Source organism: Lytechinus variegatus, chromosome 9 (assembly GCF_018143015.1).
Source record: "Lytechinus variegatus isolate NC3 chromosome 9, Lvar_3.0, whole genome shotgun sequence".
Taxonomy (NCBI): Eukaryota; Metazoa; Echinodermata; class Echinoidea; order Temnopleuroida; family Toxopneustidae; genus Lytechinus; species Lytechinus variegatus.
Genome location: NC_054748.1, coordinates 16772663 through 16798449, shown reverse-complemented (window position 1 = coordinate 16798449; position 25787 = coordinate 16772663). Strand labels below are relative to the sequence as shown.

Here is a 25787-nt window from a genome sequence, read left to right as displayed (position 1 = left end):
TCACATTTGCTCTACGGCGCCGCATACGGCGAGTCGAAAACAGCAGTTTTAACATTTTTTTTGTACCAGCTACATATAGGTGGTTTGAATAGAAATGAATAAAACGGCTGTTTTCGACTCGCCGTACGGCCGCCGAGGAGCAAATGTGACCGAAGTATAACTCCAAACAATGGGCAGTTCGTATGAACCTGCAGTAGACTGGCCTCCATGCCTTGCCCGTTTAATCTCCTCAATCAACGTGATCACGGTGACGGGAATCAACCCTTGATCATTCTTGTTTCATCAATCGTCTTGGAGGTAAATTAACTCTCAATGTTTTATTTGTTGTCGCTGAGCATTTTTCTTTCGATTCTCTTTTACATCAAGTCATCATTATTCAACCTCATTTGTTTTTGAAGTGGTACCTCGCATGTTGTGTGAGTGAACATACACCATAACATTACCACCCATTCAATGATGTAAGTATAACCTTATTTTCTAGGAATCCCTGAGTGGGTAGCCAGGAGGCTTCTGCGGGGTATAAATCACTTACTAACGTATGCTTAGATGTTGTTTGAAGGTTTGCATGGTGGCATGTACAATTGCTGATGTGGTTTACGGTACACCATGTGGAGTGTTATAGAAGCAGTGGATAGAAGAAGAGAAGGAAGTGGATAGGCGAGAAAGTGGAGATTTGAGAATAGAGTATTCTTTCTTGAGAATAGTCCTGAAAAGGACTGTAAACCAGAAGGAATGTTGAGTGAGAACAGCTTGAGTAGTAGAGCTGATGAGGAGATGCTGGATTGCGTCGGCGAGTAGAGATGATGAGTAGTAGAGAGACTCGACGTTTCGGACAGGTTGACTGTCCGTCTTCAGGAGACGGAAGACGGACAGTCAACCTGTCCGAAACGTCGAGTCTCTCTACTACTCATCATCTCTACTCGCCGACGCAAGCCAGCATCTCCTCATCAGCTCTACTACTCAAGCTGTTCTCACTCAACATTCCTTCTGGTTTACAGTCCTTTTCAGGACTATTCTCAAGAAAGAATACTCTATTCTCAAATCTCCACTTTCTCGCCTATCCACTTCCTTCTCTTCTTCTATCCACTGCTTCTATAACACTCCACATGGTGTACCGTAAACCACATCAGCAATAACGTATGCTTACTCTCCACGAAGCCAGGAATTCTTTCCCATTTATCTGCTTGTACTGCCCGTTCAATGTTAATCAAGGAATGAGAAAAATATTATGAAGGTTGAGGAAGAGCAATAGGAAACAAGATGGCGGCGTAAACATCGGGCAAGTCTCCCCGTCTTTTCATACTTTTCTCATTTTTTAAAATGAAATCGATAGCGTAGAAATGTCGGAAATGATGTTGTATCCCGTTTACATAATTTAGAGCTAGATGTTAGAAGGAGAAGTAGAAATCTCGGGGGCGAAAGTTTCAGGTTTTGGGGTGGTACGTAGCCATATCTAGCCTAGAGGCGTCTGGGGAGTAAATTCATCTACGTACAGTGCCGGCCGCGGGAAACGTCACGCCCGAGCACGCAAACAGCCTAGGGGGCTTTCGCGTCTAACCGAGGGTATTCAAGGGGAGCAGTCTAGGGCGTTTAGACGGGCCCCCGGTTTCCCGCGTGCTATATAATATTGGCCGTGCCCGCACTTACCCTCGGAAATCCGAGGGTACGTACATTGCAGTATGTTTACATGTACATGTACTTCGATTATCTTGTGATAGACCATTTTGTTTTTAAACTAGCGTGATCGGGCTCTATTGTAGGTTGAATTTTTGATTTAAGATGTTATTTGTTTTGTTTTCTTTTATTCTTTAATTTCTGTTTCCCTTTTAATTCTTTTCCCTTATTATTTCTTTCCCTTCTTTCCTTCCCTGTTTCCTTTCCGTTTTTCTTCTGTCTTTGTTTCTTTCAAATAATGAAGGAATTATTTTTCTTTCGTTCTTCCCTTGTTTCTTTCTTTCTCATTTTTCTTACTTTTCTCTTTTCTCTCAATATATATTTTTTCTTTCACACATTCATTCATCTTCCCTTCCTTTATTTTAATTATTTCTTTCTTTATTCATTTCAAGTAATGACAGAAACCGTTATCTGTCCTTTATTCTTTCTTTCAACGTTTTAATCATACTTTTTCCTTTGAATTTTCCTTAATTTTTTCTTTCTTTCCTCTCAATTCATTTCTTGCTTCCTTCTTTCTTCCACTAGCCCTCCCTTCCCTTTCTTGATATATTTTGTTAACAAGTCTAACATTGTGTGGCCTTTTTTTGTTGGTTTTTGGGGCCTGGCTCGGTCGATCCTATGTAGTGCTTTGCCGATTGTCCCGTATTTAATTTTGTGAAATCTGGTCACCCCGGCTGGAACGTCGAAGCTATTATCGCAATGAATCTAAACTTATCGACATATAGATACATGCATATAGTCCAGGATAGAAGAGGCATAACCTTGTTTTTTTATATATACAATATTTTTTGATGGTTTCTTGTCAATTCGAGGGTGCTGATTACGAATCTGAATGATGCCACTCGTGTAACCTTGAGCATTTTCCGCATATTGGCAAAATCCAATATGGCCGCCAAAATATGCAAATTAACCAAAAAAATCCTAGAATTGTCCGCACATTAGCTACGAAATGCATGAAATTGTGTGGCAGGAGTGAGATACTCCCTGAAAAAACAATTTTTGACAAAATATTTATTTTCCTCATATTTAAAATGGCCGCCATAGTCCATTGTATACTATATTATGTACGATATGAATATGGAAAACTAGCTTTCACAAAAGTGAGCACTAAACCGCAAAGAAATCGCGATGTATGAACGAAGTGATATATGCAAATCATTATTACTAAAGAGATATACCATTTATTATATCATAAATGGGAATATTTCTGTATTTTGATATCTAAAATGGCCGCCACTGGCCCAAACAGTATTACGTACAATGGCAATGGGGGCCAAAAAATTCACAAGAGTGATCACTAAAATGCATATTATTAAGATTAAACAAGTGGAATACTGACTAAAAACATAATTGTTAACGAAATATATTATTAATATGCCATGTATGTGATGAATGTTGTATTTAGATATTCAAAAGCATTATGCACAATGAGAAAGAGGGGCAAAAAAATCACAAGAGTGATCACTAAAATGCATATATATGTGATAAATTCATGGGATACTGTTTAAAAACGTATTTTCTAACGAAATACATCATTCAGGTTTAAAGTTTGTGTTAAATACTGTATTTTTACTTTCAAAATGGCCGCCAGAGACATTAACAGTCTTATGCACAATGCAAAGTGGGAAACCAATATTCACAAGAGTGAGCACCATAAATGCAGATATTAGTGATCTATGAGTAGAATATTGTCTGAAAGCATGATTTCTATTAAGAGATATCATTTATTCTGCCAGTTAGGTGATAAATACTGTTATTGGAAAATCAAAATGGCCGCTACAGGCCCTTAAGATATTATGCACAATGTGAATGGGAACAAATTATTTCATCAGAATTTGGCTTTGCTTGGCCAAATGGTGATGTATGAGTGAAATATCGTCTGAAAACATGATTTATGACAAAATATATCATCTCTTATGTAATTTGTGTGATAAATACTGTATTTCAACATACAAAATGGCTGCCATATGCCCTTTTTGTGAACATTATTTGTCTACACTAAAATTGTATATTATACGATAAGGGCTTATGTTGGCCATTTTCAATTTAAAAATGCAGTGTTTATCACCTTAAATACACAACATTATGATATATCTCGTTAGAAACTATGGTGTTAGACAATATTTCACCCTTGCATCAGAATTCACAATAATAGGCAATATTTAGAGTCAAACAAAGCCAAATTCTGTCAAAATTATATGTCTAATGTTACAATGTACATAATACTTTTAGGACCTATTGCAGCCATTTTGGATTTCAAAGTACAGCATTCATAACCTCCACAACCAATATGTGATGTATTTAGTTAGAAATCATGTTTAAGACAATATTTTTACTCGTATATCACAGTCATATGCATTTCATGATTCTCACTCTTGTGAAAATTAGTTTCTCCATTCGCATTGTACATGATAAATATAGGGATTATGGCGGCCATTTTGAATGTCAAAATACAGCATTCATCACATAAATTACATAAGATATCATATATTTTGTTATAAATCATGTTTTCAGACGATATTTCACTCATACATCCCCAATTGGCCAAGCAAAGCCAAATTATGCTGAAATAATTTGTTCCCATTCATTGTGTATAATATCGTAGGGCCTGTAGCGGCCATTTTGACTTTCCAATAACAGTATCTATCACCTATCTGGCATAATAAATGATATCTCTTAATAGAAATTATGCTTTCAGACAATATTTTACTCATAGATCACTAATATCTGCATTTATGGTGCTCACTCTTGTGAATATTGGTTTCCCACTTTGCATTGTGCATAAGACTGTTAATGTCTCTGGCGGCCATTTTGAAAGTAAAAATACAGTATTTAACAAAAACTTTAAACCTGAATGATGTATTTCGTTAGAAAATACGTTTTTAAACAGTATCCCATGAATTTATCACATATAATATGCATTTTAGTGATCACTCTTGTGATTTCTTTGCCCCACTTTCTCATTGTGGATAATGCTTTTAGGGCCTTTGGCAGCCATTTTGAATATCTAAATACAACATTCATCACATACATTGCATATTAATAATATATTTCGTTAACAATTGTTTTTAGTCACTATTCCACTCGTTTAATCTTAATAATATGCATTTTAGTGATCACTCTTGTGAATTTTTTTGCCCCCATTGCCATTGTACGCAATACTGTTTGGGCCAGTGGCGGCCATTTTAGACATCAAAATGCAGAAATGTTCCCATTTATGACATAATAAATGATATATCTCGTTAGTAATGATGATTTGCATAATATTACTTCGTTCATATATCGCGATTTTTGCGGTTTAGTGCTCATTTTTGTAAAAATTAGTTTTCCCTATTCATATTGTACATAATAGAGTATACAATGGACTATGGCGGCCATTTTGAATATCAGGAAAATAAATATTTTGTCAAAAATTATTTTTTCAGAGTGTATTTTACTCCTGCCACACGCTTCCATGCATATCATAGCCAATGTGCGGACAATTTTAGGATTTTTATGGGTAATTTGCATATTTTGGCGGCCATATTGGATTTTGCCAATTTGCGGAAAATGCTCAAGGTTACACGAGTGGCATCATCCAGATTCGTAATCAGCACCCTCGAATTGACAAGAAACCATCAAAAAATATTGTATATATAAAAAAACAAGGTTTGGTCAAGTTTCTATGGGGCCTATCCTGGACTAATATACTCTCGGACGAAGGCCTTCCCCGAGTCTTGACATTTTTTCAGTGCTCATTTATCATTTCCTTTCGCTGGAATAGATACAATGATCGTTGATTACGATACAACGTTATGACGTGTTTGTGACATCGGTCATGCGCGAGGTCGACTCATGATATTTCACCGCCTCCTTTTTGTGCCACGATCTTTCTTTGATTTCTTTAAAGGGGGTTGTCGATTACGATCCGACGTTGGTGTGTTCTTTCGACATCACATCATGCACGGAAGGCAAGAGCCCCACTTATTGTCATTTTATCTCATTTCGGTATTGATATTTTATAAACCTTTATCATAATAAGCGGGGTATATAGGGGGCTGGGGGAGCAAAAAAACCCTCTCATATCGGGGAAAGTTGTTCTTTCTCACATCATAAAAAGTAGACGCGCAAAAAGCGAACCCCAGCAAAACTGGTTGTGCTCATCGATTTTTTTATTTGGTTCTTTTGTTATTGTGCAGTCTGGGAGAGTCTTGCTCCCCGTCCACGCCGACCCCTCTCCTTTGATCACATCCGCTTCCCAATTTATGACAGGATGTTCTTAGAAATGGGGGGGGGGGGGGTGGTATTAATTATCTGATGCATCAACAACAATGAATAAGGATATTCTTTTCAATTCGGTTCAAATCGGGTCTTTAAAACCCCCACCCTGTAAAAAATATAAATTTACCCCAATGTTGCAGATTTAACAAGTTTGTCTTTTTGCTAAAACATCTGATTACATTATCTGCTCTCGATTGCGGTGTTAGTTACATCGGTAGATATTCGGATTGGGAAGATAATAATAATTAACATAATCAAAGTAAAGATTACTTGTCCAACGCATTTATTACGCGCAATTTTATAAAAAGTTATAGATGGGTTTAAAAACGAATATTAATATCCTTGATACACTTATATGATGATCGTCGAAGTAAAGATTAACCTATTATTTTTACGAACTGCAGTTTTATATTGATAGATTAGTTGGATATCATTTAGGGTCTAGACATTGTTTCAATAATTTCATTTCAGTAAAACAATATTTCCCTTCGAATATTTTTTGTTATATGAATTGGAAATGATAAAACGAAATCACAAAACCAAACCACAGCTTGATACAATACATAATTCAGTGTTATATGGAAGATAAAAATAATAATACATGAGATTTGTATATCGCACTTTCCATCTTGATTAGATGCTCAATGTGCTCCAGAGCAGAACAACAAAACTATTTGCATATATGTAAATATGAAAAACTTTCCTAACGCATTTAGCTTAAATGCTTAAACCCAAGCAAAAGTATGTTTTTGAAAGCTACTATGACGTGTTGTATGGAATGGGTACTTAGCGAGTTAATTATCACTTGCCGACAAAGCAAGAATGGAGCTATACAAACCCTTCTTTTCTTTTATTAAGAATTTTAGCGGGTGCTCACGCAAACGCTAACTATCAAACCTAACTTCTTTTCGGGGAACAAAGGAGTTAGTCGAGCCAAGTTGAAGAATAAAAGCCCGTCCGGGTTCACCTCGATACAATATAGTCGAAAATCCCTTTAATCATCACGCTCGATATCCCCCGCTATATTTTCTCTTTCTCTCCCTTTTACCTCCTTTTTACCCCCCCCCCCCCCCCATTTATTCACTCTTTTCCTTCTTGCTCCCCTTCATATTTTTCTCTTTTTCCCTCCTGCTGTCCCTCTATATATTTTTTCCCTTTCCTTCTTTTTTCCCTTTCCTTTATCCCTTCTGTTCCCCCCCCCTTCCTTTTCTGTGCACCCTTTCACTCCTTGATTTGTTTCTCCCCTTTATTTTCTATTGCTTTCCCTTCCCCTTCTTTTGCAATACCCCCTCCGTTATATTGCGAAACAACAGTTTCTTGTATTCTATAGGAATGTATAAGTAGCTTAATTTAACATAGCATTATATGTTGGGAAGAGAGAAAGAGTAGTTTTAGAGAGGGATTGAGAAAGAATTAAACGATAAATGAAAATAAATTTGATGATGAGAGGTGCATATGAAAATGATGTCCACAGATAAACATCGGGAAGAGATGAGAGCTAGTGGTTGAGATAGATAAAGGTAAATCAGGAAGGGGATAAAAAATGATGAAAATTAGAGAGGGGTTCCAGTATTTTGATAAGAATAGTCGTATCCTTTTCTTTCCCTTTCCTTGTTTCTTTTCTTAGTCCCTTTCCCTCTCTCTTTCTCGCCTTCAGTAACTTTTATCCCCGCTGTTTCATCTTTCTCAATTTTCCCTTCCTTTTTAATTTCTCACCCCTTATTCCTTCTCTTTATCCTTCTTTCTTTTATTTGCCTTCCACCTTCCCTCTTTTCTTTCTATCTCACCTTCGCTTTTTTTCATCACCTCTTTTTTCTTTCTCTCTAGGTTCTTCTTCTTGTTTTAATTTTACCCCTTCCTTATCCCTTCTCCATTTTACCTTTTCCCTCTTTCTCTTCTTCACCCCCCCCCCCCCTATTCTCTTTCTCCCCTTTCCCCTTCTCTCAGTCCGGGCCCCCAGTTTTCTATTTCTTTTATCAGCCTCTTATTACCTTTTGCTTCCGATTTGAAAGATGGTTTTCGAAAAGTTTTAGTGTTACAGTGCCGGCCGCGGGAAACGTCACAGTGCCCCGGGGATAGACGCGGGCGGTTCCCTAGGGCAATAATTTTCTAGGGGAGTGGACGCGGGCGTCTTCCCGCGTCCGCTCCCCTCAAATGCCCGCTACGGGCTACCGCGTCCGCCCTAGGGGCACTGTGACGTTTCCCGCGGCCGGCACTGTACGTAGGGTTAATCCTCTAACGCCTGGCTTTGCTTTATATGCCTGGCTGTAGAGGCCAGGATTACCCGTGTTGAACTAGCCCGGAGGCGTCTGGGGAGTTTATTATTATTATTATTATTCTTACATCGTACTTGTTAATTGTTCTTGTGTAGTATTTATATAAATTTCCATAAAATATAATTTTTACATTGTAAAAGAGAACTGTTGCTCAGCTAGCGCCATGAGCGTCTGCTGACGATGTGTGCGCTCTACAAATATACACTATTATTAGTAGTAGTAGTAGTAAAGTCTTCTACCTACGTAGGGTTTATAGTCCAGGATAGGCCCCATAGAAAATTGAACAAACCTTGTTTTTTTTTATATATACAATATTTTTTATGGTTTCTTGTCAATTCGAGGGTGCTGATTACGAATCTGGATGATGCCACTCGTGTAACCTTGAGCATTTTCCGCAAATTGACAAAATCCAATATGGCCGCCAAAATATGCAAATTACCCATGAAAATCATAAAATTGTCCACACATTGGCTGTGAAATGCATGAAATTGCATGGCAGGAGTGAAATACTATCTTAAGAAATAATTTTTGAAGAAATATTTATTTTCCTGATATTCAAAATGGCCGCCATTGGCCATTGTATACACTATCATGTACAATACAAATAGGGAAAACTAATTTTCACAAAAATTAGCACTAAACTGCAAAAAATCATCATTACTAATGAGATATATTATTTATTATGTCAAATATGCGAACATTGCTGTATTTTGATATCTAAAATAGCCGCCACTGGCCCAAAGAGTATTATGTACAATGGCAATGGCCAGGGCCAAAAAATAACAAGATTGAGCATTAAAACGAGTGAAATACTGACTAAAAACATTATTGTTAATATGCCATTTATGTGATAAATGGTGTATTTTGAAATTCAAAATGGTCGCCATAGCCCCTTTATTCATCATGTACAATGCGAATGGAGAAACTAATTTTCACACGAGTAAGAAACATAAAATGCATGTAATTGTGATCTATGAGTAAAATATTGCCTGACAACATGTTTTATAGCAAGATATATCATTTCTTTAGTCATACATGAGATAAATACTGTATTATAAAATTCAAAATGGCCCATATATGCCCTAACAGTATTATTTACAATGTGAATTGGGACATATAATTTGGATTATGCTAGACTATGACATCCATATAATCATGTTGTATGAGTAACACGTTATTTGAAAACCTTTTTTTTTAATCATCGCATTTCTTCTTCCATATAGATGATAAATACTTTTTTACATTCAAAATAACCTCTACTAGCCCTAACTAAATTACGTAACATGCGAACAGGGAAACTAATTTTCACAAGAGTGAGAATCATTAAAATGCATATAACTGTGATGTACGAGTAAAGATATTACATTATTTCTAACTAAAAGCATCACATATGGGTCGTGGACATGGTGGAGGTATGATAAATGCTGTACTTTGAAATCCAAAATGCCTGCCATAGGTCCTAAAAGTATTGTGTACATTGTAACATGGGACATATAATTTTGACAGAATTTGGCTTTGCTCAACTCTAAATATTGCATATAATTGTTAATTGTGATGTAAGGGTGAATTATTGTCTAAAACCATGGTTTCTAACGAGATATATCATAATGTTGTGTAATTAAGGTGATAAATGCTGCATTTTTAAAATTGAAAATGGCCACCATAGGCACTTATCGTATAATATACAATTTGGGTGGAGACAAATAATGTAATGAAATACAGTATTTATCACCTAAATTACATAGATATGATATATTTTGTTATAAATCATGTTTTCAGACAATATTCCACTCATACATCACCATTTGACCAAGCAAAGCTAAATTCTGTTGAAATGATTTGTTCCCATTCATATTGTGCATAATACCGTAAGGGACTGTAGCGGCCATTTTGACTTTAAAATAACCGTATTTATCAGCTAACTGGCAGAATAAATGATATATCTTAATAGAAATTATGCTTTCATACAATATTTTACTCATAGATCACTGTTACGTGCATTATGGTGCTCACTCCTGTGAATATTGGTTTCCCACTTTGCATTTTACATAATACAGTTAATGTCGATGGCGGCCATTTTGAAAGTCGAAATACAGTATTTTACACAAACTTGAAACCTGAATGATATATTTCGTTAGAAAATACGTTTTTAGACAGTATCCAATTAATTTATTACATATATATATATGCATTTTAGCGCTGAATCTTGTGATTTCCTTTCTACCATTTATCATTGTGCATTATACTTTTAGGGCCTTTGGCAGCCATTTTGAATATCAAAATACAACATTCACCACATACATGGCATATTAATAATATATTTCGTTAATAATTATGTTTATAGTCAGTATTCCACCTGTTTAATCTTTATAATAAGCATTTCAGTGATCACTCTTGTGAATTTTTTGGCCCCCATTGCCATTGTGCGCAATACTGTTTGGGCCAGTGGCGGCTATTTTAGATATCAAAATACAGCAATGTTCTCATATATGACATTATAAATGATATATCTCGTTAGTAATAATGATTTGCATATATTACTTTGTTCATACATCGCGATTTTTGCAGTTTAGTGCTCATTTTTGTGAAAATTAGTTTTCCCTATTCATATTGTACATAATAAGGTATAAAATGACCTATGGCGGCCATTTTGAATATCAGAAAAATAAATACTTTGTTAAAAAGTATTTTTTCAGAGAGTATTTCACTCCTGCCACACAATTGCATGCATTTCACAGCCAATGTGCGGACAATTTTATGATTTTCATGGGTAATTTGCATATTTTGGCGGCCATATTGGATTTTGCCAATTTGCGGAAAATGCTCAAGGTTACACGAGTGGCATCATCCAGATTCGTAATCAGCACCCTCGAATTGACAAGAAACCATCAAAATATATTGTATATATAAAAAAAAACAAGGTTATGCCTCTTCTATCCTGGACTATTACTCCCCTAACGCCTGGCCTTGCTTCCCATGCCTGGCTGTAGAGGTAAGGATTACCCGTGGTGAACCTAGACCTAAATCACCAATTTTATTTTTGTTTTTCGCCCTGAGTTATGTACATGGGCAAGTTTTATGTTTACCCCCATTTTATTATCTAATTTTCATTAAATAAATAGTAATAAAATTGAAAAAAAGTTAAGAGCAATAGCGTTCACTTACCCTGTTTACTTACTCTGTTAACGTCGCCCCCGTTGGGGGGGGGCACTTACATTGACGAGTGGATACCATGCGCGACCAAAAAACACGTAAAAAGGATGTCTTTTTCACGATAGGGCACGTTACGTATGTAACGTAATAAGGGTGTCCAAAACACAAAAATAATGAAAAAAAAGGTATCTATTTCGCTAGGAAAATTACGTGTTTAGGGTCGAATTTGCGGGGATGATAAAACAAAATTAAAATGTTTTATAAAGGATTTCCTTTTTGCCCCAACACTTCGTGTTTAGAGTCCGATTTGCGCAAGTTGTAGAAGGTGGGGTCGTACCAGGGTGACCAGACGTCCCGTATTTCCCGGGATTGTCCCGTATTTTGCTCCTTCGTCCCGGCGTCCCGACAAACCCTACGCGGGACGCCTATTTGTCCCTTATTTTCATAATATTGAACAAAATTTTGTAGTTAATACATTTAAAAGTGAAGAATTTCATTAAATAACCAACAGATGACGGAGCAGAAACAACAATTAAATAGATAACTGTAAAGTTTTGCAAGTTCTGCGGTGATTTTCTAAAACAATTTACTTTTTAAAATTTTTTAAATACATTAAAAAATAACACCAAATAACATAGTGATTTTGTTAGATGATTGGATTTTTTTTTGTTTGCTTGAAGTTTGAACTTTTGTCCTCTTTCTTTCTTTTCTACCCTATCCTTCCTTTTTTGTTCCATCTATCTTTATTTCCTATCTTTCTTTCCTGAACATTTTTTTCTCTCTTTCCTTCTTTCTCTGACTTTCCTTCTTTATCAAAATTCCTTTTTTATTTCCTTCATTCTTTCTTTCCTTGAAATTTCATTGGCTTCCTTCTCTCTTCCTCTCCTGTTTCTTTTCGTTCTTTCTCTCCTTCCATTATTTTAAGTTTTCGTTCTCTCCTCCCTTCATTCTCCCCTCCCTCTCTTTCTTCCTTTCTTTATTTCATTTTTTCCTTTTAATTATTTGCCCTCTTTCTTTCTTTCTTTCTTTCGTTCTTTCTTTCTTTCTGTCTTTCCTTCCTTCTTTCTTTCTTTCTTTCTTTCTTTCCTTCCTTCCTTCCTTCCTCCCTCTCTCCCTGTTTTTCTTTCTCTCAAAGAATGAAGAATACATATTTCTTTCCTTCATTCTTTCTTCCTCATTTTTCTTACTTTCAAATTTTCCCTTTGATTCTCTTTATTTTTTTTCACATATTTATTCATCTTCCATTCCTTTCTTTTTCTTTTTTTCTATATTCATTTCAAAGAATGACGGAAATCTTTTTTTTATCTCTATTCTTTCTTTCATCTTTCTTTTATTCTAACTTTCTGTTATTTAAAAAAAAAATCATTTTCTGTCTTTCTCAATTCATCTCTTTTCTTTCTCTCCTTCATTCTTTTATTCACCCTCCCTTCCAATTCTTTATATTTTTCACAAGTCTAACACTGTGTGTGGGCAACTTCGAGGCGGTCTGAAACCACCTATTTTGATCTTCGTATATTGACCCGTATTTCATTTTGTGAAATCTGGTCACCCTGGGTCGTACTAAACCAAATAAGGTAAAGCCGACGACCGAAGGACCCGTAACAATTAAAACATTTCTGTACTTGTTTAGGGGTTATTAATTTCAAGGAATATTTGCCAAGAGTTTCCTTTTGTTTCCAATACTTGTTAAGGGTAGGGTTTTACACGCCAATACTTGTTAAGGGGTTCATTTTCAGAATATGGAAATTACGTGTTTAAGGTGCTTTTCGAGACCACATGGTCGCGCATGGCATCCACTCGTGAATGGAAGTGCCCCCCCAGGACGTCGCCATTTTTATTCTTTTGTTATCGATACCTAGATACCAGACGCGTGCAGAGCTGCAACCTAGATTTTTAAAATACTTGCATTTGCCGATTAATTTCACGATTCGTAAAATATTTGTTTCGGTTGATAAATATTATAAAGTAATTGATATGATATTTATTCATTAAAACGAATATTTTGCGATTCCTGATATCTATCGGGCAGATGCAATTATTTTTTTAATCCAAGATGGCAGTTCTACCCACAGTGTAGAGTATTACGTATATTCATTTTTTAACACTAGAATTAATCTCTATATTATGCAAAATAATGTAAGAAGATGAGCAGATATTCACCGATGATCTTGTTGTTGTTGTTTTAGCTTATACGGCGCGTGTCATTCAGTAGTGAATATTTGCGCCAAAATCTTGTCGCCATTTTTCGTAGCCTAGTTACAAGACGCGTATAAGAGAGGGCCACGATATCATGAGCAGTGTCAATTTAAACAAAAAAGATTAAAAGTCAATCGGCTGATGAATATCGTTAATTGTAAAATACTTGCATTAGTCAATAAATATTATTGGCAAATGCAAGTATTTTACAATTAACGATATTCATTCTAGAAATGAATTTTCTTGTCGATAATTTTGTTATGAAAAATGTGGCAATAACCAATATATGAAAAAAGGGGAATTTTAGCGCCATTGTAAAGGGAGTTCAAGAGCGAAGCTTGAGTAAGGTTTTTGTTATAATAAATTCACACGCATAATAAATTAAAGTTTTTTACATGTAATTTTAGTTCTTCCTACTCCTTCGTTCTATGGACTTTCAACTTTTTATCTTTATTTTCTCTTCTGTCCTTTTTTTTCCTTTTTTCGTGGGGGAGGAGCACAAGAACTCCATGTGCATTATATGGTAATGACCTCCCACAGTTATTAAAGAGTGAAAAAAACCTCGATCAAAATGTATACTATCAAGAGCCCAGGGGCCGATTGCACGAAAGGGTCTTTCCAAGGACCGTCTTTCGTGTCGCCCATCTTTTATGACGGGCTGTATGCAGGATATTTCTGAAATAAAATTTGTTAGCTAGCATTTAAATCAATTTGTATTTAATTTTATGATTTATCACATCTTTTATACACAAATACTTTGTTTACAATAACGGATTAATAAAAAGATGTTTGCAGATGATTTATTTAAAATGCGTTTCACATGGCGCATCATAACAAATGGGCGACACGAAAGACGATTCTTACAAAGACCCTTTCGTGCAATCTGCCCCTGTATTTCTCGACCATTGAATTTTCAGGACGTTGGCTACCGAGATGGAGTTCCCATTTTTCCCGAGAGGATCCGTGACGAGGCTCGGTACCCGTCGGACTGGGCTAATAATCCTCTTTTCCCTTGGAGCATTATCTCTCATCTTCATCCTATTTTCAGTCACTCTTACTAATCATCGACCAGGTATAAACCTCTCTTAAATTTTCTTGTCAGAACTTAAAAAGGATGGTCCGAGCTGAAAATATAGAATTCACTAAACAAAATGCCGAAAATTTCATCAAAATCGGATCACAAATAATTAAGTTATTGAAGTTTAAAGTGAAGCAATATTTTGTGAAAACATTCGTCGTGGATATTCATTAGGTGGGCTGATGATGTCACATGTCTACTATCCGTTTTCTTATGTTATTACATAAAATCACATTTTTTCCATTATTGAATATGTCTCCCTTATAATGAAATAAGTTGCAGCAATAAATACCTAATGCACTAAATCGGTTGCCAATCCAATTTTCTAGTGCTTGGAGGAAAAAAAACCTAATTTCATATAATTAAATACAAAAGAACAAAGTGGGGATATGACATCATCAGCCCACTTAATGAATATTCATGACGACTTTTTTTTTTTACAAAATATTGCTTAACTCTAAACTGCAATAACTTTACTATTTGTTATCCGATTTTGATGAAATTTTCAGCATTTTGCTCAGTGAATTCTACTCCATGTATTTCAGCTGGGACCATCAATTTAAGTTATGAATACTTTCAGCCTCGACCATCCATTTAAGTTTCTCCTATTCTGCAGTCAAAAATAAAAATAAAAATGCGCGTTTGTAGTGCGCAGCGCGATACTTGAATAGTCTCCACGTAATAGCTTAAGAATTGAGAATGAAAAGCTAAAACTACAAGGCAAACCCCGATTTTGTAAATAGGCGTCTTATAGACACCTAAATAGTACACATAAGTGTATGGGATGAAATTAAGATGATGTTTCCGGTCACTTTATATTTCAATTTTTGAAGCACTAAATATTTTTTTTTCGAACGCAATTTTTTTCTGGGCTTCATTTTTGTAACATATCACAGACACAGGTGACAAGTGTGACCTTCTAGCTCAGATTTTTTAAAAGTCTAACCAATGCTTACCAATCACTTTAAGTTGGACAATAAAACATATATATCATTATATATTAAAACATTTCTTCTGCCATGTAGGTGATAGAAACTGTAATTAAAAGTTCAAAATGGCCCCATAGGCCCTTAAAAGACAAGTCCACCCCAACAAAAACTTGATTTGAATAAAAAGAGAAAAATTCAACAAGCACAATGCTGAAAATTTCAAAATCGGATGTAAAATAAGAAAGTAATTACGTTTTAAAATTTCGCTTCATTTCACAATACGTTATATGCACATCCCGGTCGGTATGCAAATGAGGAACTGATGACATCACTTACTATTTCTTTGTATTTTTATAAATGGAATATGGAATATTTTTATTTTCTCGTCATTGTCATGTGAAATGAGTTTTTTCCTCCCTGAACACGTGGGATTCCATTTTTTTAACATTTTGTGCTTCAGGCAAGGAGGTCCTAATCATCAAATTCGTAAAAATTGAGATATTGTATTATTCATACAAAAAAAAACAAACAAAAGAAATAGTGAGTGACATCATCGACTCTCTCATTTGGATGTAACTGGCTCGTTCATATAACTATTTTGTTAAAAATAAGCGAAACATTGAAATGTCATAACTTTCTTATCCGATTTTGATAAAATTTTCAGCATTGTGCTTCAAATCAGCATTTTTCTGAGGTGGACTTGACCTTTAAGTATTTTGTAAATTGTAAATGGGGAGTCTTGGGGACAGACAATTTTTTTCATATCCTTTTTTCATATCGAACGGTCAATGGCCGCCCATTCTGTTTCTGTTTCTGTTTGTGGTAACTCCCGCAGGAACTCGGCAGGACAGCATTTTTTTGCTGGTAAACGCCAAGCTGGTATATAACCAATTATCTTGGAAACATTTTACGTCTAGGTTAATCAGCCATAGTGGCTAACATAATAGACGACATATATCACTCTTGGGCTTTTATCAAAGTGGAGACAATGGCAGAGTTGGGATTCGAACTCACAACCTTGCGATTATGAGTCCAATGCTCAAACCACTGGACCACACGACCCGTGTTCGAATATCAAGGAAAAAAATATTCTGTCAAAAATCAATTAAAAAGAAAAAGATTTAAGAGACTTTCACTCTTGCAACACAATTACATGAATCTCATAGACAATGTGTAGGCAATTTTATGATTTTCATATTTAATCCGCATGTTCCGGCAGCCATACTTGACCTTGCCAATTTGCAAAAGATGCACATGGTCACAAGAGTGGCATCATTTAAATGCAGTCACTGTTTTACTCTTAAAACACATTTAGTCAAGCTAGGCCAAATTCTGTTAAAATCATTTGTCTCCACTTAACATTGTACACAATATTAGACCAACACCGAATATTTTGAATTTCAAAATTCAATACTTTATAACTGGCAGAAGAAATGATATATCTTGTTAGAAATCCTGTTTAAGTCAAGGAGCTTAGCTCCTTTGTCAAAATTATGATTCAAATCTAGGCTCCGTTTCACGAAGACTTGTTAAAGTAACAAATGCACAATTTCTATGACAAGTTTAAAAATCAGCCAATGAAATCGAAGGATTTTACTAGCTTTTAATTGTTATTGTAGTGCAAATTTGTTTTCGTAATAAATTTTGATCATTGTTGGGCCTCTGAACTCCAAGCGACATGGCACTTAGTACCAGGGGCGCCGGAAGCGGGGGGGGGGGGCAGGGGGCACTTATAAAATTTTTAAAATTTATAAAATTTTTGGGAGGCAAAACGAGATTTTGCCCCCCCCCCCTATAGGTAGAAAAATCATAAATTATTTAAGGACAAAAGTAAACGATGAAAGCACTTTTCTGCCTAAAAATTGTCATTTTTTCCATTGTCAAAAATGAAAAAAATATCATAGTAAATCACGCGTCTTTTGACGAACATGTCCCTCTGTGAAACATACCTTTGATAAGCCCCTTTTTCATCTTATTACAGTGTGATAACGTTTAACCTTTTAATGAATACATTTCAGACTAAAACCGAATGGCAAATTGAAAGTGGTTCACAAATGCATGCTGGCTTTGTCGGCTAACAAACGCGCGGTCGCCCAGAAACGCTCAGACCGGACCCGATATCACTAACGCGATCTATATGTCATAGCTGTGAAGCCCAGAAACCATAACATCTCGACTTCATATATTACTCTATAAGGACCTACTCTCAATCTTCCAATTTCTCGCCTATCAATTTTACTTCTATTTCTTGAAAATGTGTGTAGTTCTGAAAATGACTGTAAAACAGAAAAAGGTTAAAGAGTTAAATAAGCTTGAGTAGTTGGATTATTGGATAAATGAGATGATGCTAGCTTGAGTCGGCGAATTGAGTGCAAAGAAGGACGGCCGTGATCTGGCAAAACTACGTAAGTCATTTTTTGGCGTTTTTTTTTAGTCTTTTAGTGTTTCTTATAATATTGAATACGCTCTTTCATCTGTCAAAATTTCAAATTCTAACTCCAATTATTTTGGGAGATATGAAACCCAGTTTTTGTAAAATTCTCAAAAAAATCACTAAATTTAAAAGGCAGAACTACGTAAGTCGACTTACAAAAGTAGTTTTTCAAGCTTTGACGAGAATTAAAAGGCAAAACTACGTAAGTCTACTTACGTAGTTTTGCCAGAACAATAGCCGCAAAAGAAGAAGGTGATTTATCAGGCAAAACTACGTATCTCCCAAATTCTGCATTTTACCGGTCGCTTTTTTAAAACATACGCACTTTTGCCTGATAAAATCGATGACACACTCCGAGCTTTTTATCAGGCAAAACTACGTATGTTCTAACTTATCAGGCAAAACTACGTATGTTACAAGGTACGCGGCCGCGTGGCAAATGTTTATCAGGCAAAACTACGTATGTCACAAGGTACGCGGCCGCGTGGCAAATGTTTATCAGGCAAAACTACGTATGTCACAAGGTACGCGGCGGCCGCGTGGCAAATGTTTATCAGGCCTACGTAATATGTCCTCCGCATGGCAAAGTTAGAGATACGTACGTAGTTTTGCCTGATAAACATTTGCCACGCGGCCGCGTACCTTGTGACATACGTAGTTTTGCCTGATAAGTTAGAACATACGTAGTTTTGCCTGATAAAAAGCTCGGAGTGTGTCATCGATTTTATCAGGCAAAAGTGCGTATGTTTTTAAAAAAGTGAAAAATTAGAAGATTAAATGAGTAAATCAACTAGTTTTTTGTGCCAATAGCTTATATAAGTTCCGCAGATCAAAGGTAAACAAAAAAAATCGATATACCATTTTCCACTTTTCCAAGAAAAGCAAAAGAAGCAATGTAAAATATTCAAGCTCGAATATCTCGGAATGGCAAAAAAGGAGATACGTAGTTTTGCCAGATCACGGCCGAGTAGTACTCATCTATCAGGACTACGCTCATTTAAAGGGATGGTCCAGGTTGAAAGTAATTAATAAGCCCAATAAATAGAGTAGAATTCATCGAGCAAAATGCCGAAAATTTCGTCAAAATCGGATAACAAAAAGCAAAGTTATTGAATTTAAAGTTAAGTAATATTTTGTAAAAACAGTAGTCATGAATATTCTGTAGGTTGGCTGATGATATCACATCTCCACTTGTTCTTTTGCATTTTATTATAAGAAATTTCCAAATTTTTTCCTCCAAGTACTAGAGAAATTGTATTGACAAATGATTTAGTGCAGTGCTTCTCAACCTTTTTTTTACTCGAGGACCACTTTGACTCTCAGATTTTTTTCGAGGCCCACCTACTATTTTTTTTTAGGATATGACTACTTGTCTCGACCATTATAAAGAGCATATTAGTGCGTAACTTTATGATCTTCTGCAGCAGTGGTTGAGCCAAAAAAATGAGGGGGCTTGATATGGCGTATCGCGTACAATGATAAAATGTTGCGAGCATGGCGAGCAAGCAAAAATTTCGACATTTTTATTACAAAAATCCAAGTTTGTGATAGATTTTGACACAATATTCCAAAAATAATATTATATTTCACCCTTATCCCTTTTCTTTCCTTTTCTATTTTTTTCTTGGTCATGAAATATTTGGGGCCAAGAGCCCCCCCCCCCTTCTGTACGCAAGTGTTCTGCTGTGAATTAAATCCAGCCTTTTTCCTATCGAAACACTCATTTGGCTCTCCTGGATGTTTTGTGTTTAGGTGTCTCTGAAGCTCTGGCGGTTTAAGCGCCTTATTTGAGAATAAATTCAGCACATTCGACACACATTGCTTTTGCATCACTGCGCAGTTATGATAAATCCAAATCTGATATATTAATGTATTCAGAGTCACATTTTCTTAGTTACCTTAGTTACAGTAGATTTGTTTCCACCCTCACCCTTTCGCTTTAAAACAAGGTCCATTTATATGTTTCATGAAATTTGAACATAAAGCTCTTAAGCACATTCGAAGCAATCAGTTTGAAAAATAAATGCATTTGAATGGGCGATAATAATTAACTACATAAAAATATGTATACATGAAGCCTGAGGTTCACATCAAAGTTAGATCAAAACCATCATACAATGTGTAGCCTATGTATATCACAACATGCTACCTATAGCATGATAGGCGTGCCTTTAGCGTAGTTTGACCCAGGGCCGGAGACCGATCAAACATACCATTTTCGGACATGTTAAATATACCATAATTTTCCCCCAATTTTGTTTCTTTGGAGTTTCTTGCGGCCCACCTTAGAGAGCTTCGCGGCCCACCGGTTGAGAAGCGCTGATTTAGTGCATTAGATATTTATTGCTGCAACTTATTTCATTATAAGGGAGACATATTATTCACACAAGTATGAAATAATGAAAAAATCATGATTCTATGTAATAACATAGGAAAACGGAAAGTGGAGATGTGACATCGTCAGCTCGCCTAATGAATATTCATGACGACTGTTTTCACAAAATATTTATTTTATATATTTTAACTTCAATTACTTTATTATTTGTTATCCGATTTTGATGAAATTTTCGGCGTTTTGCTGAGTGAATTCTACTCTATGTATTAAAATATAATTATTTTCAGCATGGACCATCACTTTAAACAAAAATTTACTCGACTATCAACTGTCCATGCACTTCCCTATCAATTTCACTTCTTCCTCTGTCCACTTTTTCGAAAATTCCACGTGGTGTACCGTCAACCACATCCGCTATTGGAATGTAAGAGTTTTCTTCTAAATAATTTTACATAATGTACATTATGAACTTTCGAATTTGACATTCATTAGAATTTATTTTGTTTCTGTTGTTACGCTTTTTCTGCTTAATACACGGACCGTTGTGGCCCAGTGGATTAGTCTTCGGACTTTGAAACAGAGGGTCGTGGGTTCATATCCCAGCCATGGCGTAATTTCCTTCAGCAAGAAATTCATCCACATTGTGCTGCACTCGACCCAGGTGAGGTAAATGGGTACCTGGCAGGAATTCATTCCTTGAAATGCCATCGCGCTGTAAAAGGCTGCGAGGCTAAAGCCAGGGTAATATTATTTAATCCACCAATTCTATAAATTCTTTTAAACGAGGTTACCTATTGGCCAAACATTTATTATAACAAAGTATCTTCTAGTATTCTTTCTTTTTTGTTTATTTGTTTTCTTTTTTTGTTTAATTCATAGATTATAACTTTTTATGTTAATTTTCACTTGTATTTATTTATATATATTATCATGTTTATGTTCTATTTTATGTTTGTAAAGGCGGAGGGCTTCGTTGTAAAGCAGTTTTATAACTGAACCGAACTACCCTCCACCTCATTTTATCATTTGTTATAGATAAAACATGAATAAATAAATAAATATTCAATTAAGCGCATAGGGAAGCATTTGGCAGTGATATGCGCTATAGATATAAGCATGTTGGTATTATTACACTCCTTGTTCTGACAGGAATTACTTAAAAAATTATGATGATTGTGCTCTCTCACGCCGTCCGTGTATGTAAATGTACATAAATAAATATTTATGAAAGGATATTGCATGAAAAATGTAATTTTTGGTATTTTGAGTCAATATAAGCCAGACACGAAAACCACATTCCGAAGCGATTGTTTTGCGCGTAGATTTCATTAGGTTCTCATAAATTATGAGTATAGTTTTTCGTAATGAATTCTATGTTTAATTCTCAAGAAATTTATTTTTGAATGCTCTTAGAAACGCAACTTTTATACTCCATTTTTTACACAAAGTCCTTACCGTGGGGAGGGGGGGGGGGTTCCACACACTCTCCCGCTTGATCGCTTCGGTACCTCACGCTGTCAAAAATATTGTGCCCCCTTCGGGATTTTGCCCCCCCCCCCTCCAAAAAAAATGAAAGTTTTCCGGCGCGCCTGGCACTTACCCCCTAAAGGATCGATTTGTTCCCCACGGAAAGTCAATTTTTTCTCCAAATCTCCCCCCCCCCCTGCAAGAAAAAGAAGGAAATATCATGGAAACGACTCTTTCTGATTTGAAGAACAGGTGTGTTTAACTATATTTAATGAATCTCCCTCAAGTTGATGTCCAGAGGAAGGGAACATCTTTACTGTAGAAGACCTCCGTTTAAGGCCTATGAATGTGAAATGTTTTATTTTCATGTGACGGCCACTAGAATATTTTTACTAAATTCTATTTTTATTTCCATAGATTATGAAGGATTTTTCAAAAGATCAGTCAGGATGCCAATACAAGACCAAGTCTCTAAATCATCAAGCAGGTATGTCTCCCTTGTATTTATACGGAAGCCTTGAATAAGCCTGTCCACGGTTGTAAACTGCGCACGAGCAGAAAAGTCATTTGAGATAAGCCATGAAGGTGGTTTTCAAATTCACTGACATAGGCATTTGTGATTTGATGATTATTCATGTTTTCTTTTCACAATATTCATTTTATCCCATCCAAGCTGAAGAGTAATAAATAGAGCCTTCATAATCACAGGTATTTGATAGTAGCCGAAACAATATTCAAATGTGCCAAAGGCAAGACAGTTAAACAGATTTCCAAACTTTATCCCTTATTTCTAGTCACCTGGGGGCATTTCATGAAAGGACTTGTCGGACGTTTTATCCGACAAGTCCCATTTTATCCGACAGTTACCATAGGAACAGTGCCCCTCGACCAATCAAAATCATGGAAAGATGTCGGATCTGACAACTTGTCAGATGGAAATATTGATGAAACGCTCCCCTGGTCTATACAATGCATTTTGTTCTTAAATTTGAATACTCTACCGGTAAAGCTTACGCAACATCCACATTTGAAAAAGGTCATTTGAGAAAAGTTGATCGTAAGCTAAGGGTGAACTGGCTTATTGTCATCGACGTGATTAAATGGCGCGAAATTTGTATCTTGTCATGGCGACAAATATTCGCAATCACTGACTAGACACTTTCAACAACGTGCCAATTTCTTTAGACATGCTCTACAAATCAAATCGCGTTGAACAGCTGAGAAGTTTTTTGTCGAAGGTTTGTGGACCGGGACAGCAAATCGTCCGAAGATTCACGTTGGAAGAAAAATTGCAAATAATTATGTCGTATGTCCATGGTCCAGTTATTTTGTCATTTTTGCTTGTCAAATTTATTTTGGTCGTGCGCAACCCGGCATTTAAGTGCGACTATAAGTCATACTTAAATCTTTGTGAAACACCCCCCTGGTCCTCCTACCTTTGGGTTCTGTACCAATTTTCTCTATTCTCCCTGATTTTTTTTTCTTTCTGGGAATCCTCCATTTGGGTTGCGAATCCCTTGGAATTACATTGTACTTTCTAGGGATATCTTCTACTTATTTCCACTCCAGTGATGGTGCTCAAAGGAAGCCACCGCAAACCTATCGCCCACGTACCCGAATGGGGGATAACCCCAACATTCCCTGGACAGTTCCTGCTGCCCGAGGTGACGATGATGCTGCTCCTGCACTCCCTCCAGAGACAACAGCATTTGCCATGAACGGAAGTATTTCGGCCAAGAAAGTACGCCCTCTCCCATTGAACGAGGAGGAAAAACTGTCCCGTATGTTGGCAACGTCCTCACTGACCAACCAGCTACCAAACTACTTTCTTCACGGAAGTCCAGAAGCCGATGGAGACAAGTATAGGTTGGGGAATGTGGCCTTTTTACATAACGTTAAATCGGGTGGATCAACGCTAAAGACCATCATAACAAACTTGGGTAGAAAGTACAATATCACAAATGTTCTTATTAGCAGCAAGAGTAAGAAAAGCATCTTTAAACAGTATGAAATTGACGGTAGAACACCAAGCCAGACCATATTTGTGGGAGGGGGTACCCTTGGTATCTGCGAATATTTGAAAGATCGGCCATGTTCTTATATCACAATGGTCCGAGAGCCGGTGTCGAGGTTGGTGTCTTTTTATCTATTCTGTAAGCAGACCAATGCAACACAATGTTCTCCATCCTCGGTCAACGTTTCGCTTGATGCATGGGCTCTCCACTGGGGCAGTTTCCTATTTAGGTCATTGATTACGCATTTTCAGAGATATTTCCCATTTAAAGCAGCTGCTAACCACTTCCAGAACTGGTCCGCAGACTTTAGGCTATTTGCTAAGGGAATTCAGCAGAAATATCCCAACCTCGTTACGGGTAATGCATTACAATACAGCATGACGCCAAGCGAGCGACGGGCTCTGCTCGACCATTGCCTTGCAAATTTGGAAAACTGGTTTGCTGTGATAGGTCTTACAGAAGAGTTCGACACGTCACTAGAACTTTTCCAAGAAGTGTACAAACTCCCTTTTCCAAAGTACTATCCTGGTGCTATTAATGTCGGGCAAGTTAAGAAAGGACTGGACAGTTCTGAAATTGAAAGAATGAAAGACAATCTGCGCAACAATCCATACATAATGGATGCGCTCTATGAGGATATACAGATCTACCAAAAAGCGAAAGAAATTATGATTAATCAAAAACTAGCATTTGGTTTAATGTAGATAACTTGAAGTTAACGATCCGGACAATATCCCTGTTGAGAAAAAATGCTTCAAAAAGGGCGAATTTCCAATGGATAAGCATCACAAAAGGTGTGAAGTGTATTGTGCTAGCCATATTCACGTGTTTCGTGTTCAATTTTCAATATCAAACAGGTTTAAATTGGCAAAAAATTACATTTTACTAAGGTTTCGTTTCCAAAAGAGCTAAATTCATTAAAGATATCATTTCATTTTTTTTTAATTATTGTGAATGTTAGATTTTTGAAATCATGACTTAATCTAGGATGATAGTACACTGTAAAAACTGGTGTTAAAACTGACACCAATTGATGTTAATAGAGGACCATACCCTGAGGTGTTAAAATTACACCCTATAGATTGAACATAATACCAAACACCAAAGAGTGTAAATTTAACAACCAAAGGTGTTGTAATAACACATATAGGTGTAAAACTATAACTCCATCAATTTAACACCGGTGTAAAATAACTGGTTTGGCCCTCTATATGTACACCGGTTAACACCAAAGTTTTTGCTGTGTACTGTCATATATCATCAAAATAAAACAGCATTGGTTAAGGGAAAGTGGTAAATAAAAAAGAATTACAGAAAATTATCAAAAGCGGAAGTAGATCCTTTTTGAAAACTCTGATCATAACACCGATGATTTAATAAAACTGGCGACTATGATTAATAGTCTAAATCACTTCTTGTGCATTTGTTGGTGCTTGCGTTAAGGTGTGTAGACTTGAAAGGGCGTGTGACAGTGTGTGTGAGGGCAGGATAAGGGGTGTGATACCCCCCCCCCCCCTTAAAAAAAATGACAGTCGGCCATTTTATGTATCAGTTGGTAAAATGAACAGGGGAGAAAAGGGGGAAAGAAAGAAAGAAAGGATGAAAGAAGGAAAGAAAGAAAGAAAGAAGGAAGGAAAGAAAGAAAGAAAAGGAAAGAGAAAAATTATGCCACAATCTTTTACAATTTGTCCTACACACTAGTTTTGCATAATAACGAGAGGCAATCAAGACGAGGTAAGGAACATGGGGTAGGATGAATATCCAAAGTTGAAGTATAAAGTTTGCAAATTATGGAGTGGGCCTAAAAAGTGGCAAAACCAGTCGGCAAAGTGCTGTTCAGTAATAATGTCCAGTCTGCAAAATTCACATCTGAGAAGAACAGCACACAAGACTTCTGGTAAACCCTGTTCAACCATGTAATCTGCAGTTTGCAAATTCATGATGACAAGTCTATGAGACGCCGATTGTAC

At 36.3% G+C, this 25787-nt stretch overlaps 1 protein-coding gene across 1 annotated transcript; it reads left to right on the top strand.

Moving 5' to 3' along the window:
• Positions 1-276: 276 nt before the first annotated feature.
• LOC121421704 lies at positions 277-24902 on the top strand. Its single transcript, XM_041616488.1, has 4 exons — positions 277-297; positions 14477-14631; positions 22220-22289; positions 23372-24902. Exons 2-4 carry the CDS (start codon positions 14493-14495, stop codon positions 24519-24521), a joined length of 1359 nt encoding a protein of 452 aa, XP_041472422.1. The 5' UTR covers positions 277-297; positions 14477-14492; the 3' UTR covers positions 24522-24902.
• The last annotated feature ends 885 nt before the right edge of the window (positions 24903-25787 follow it).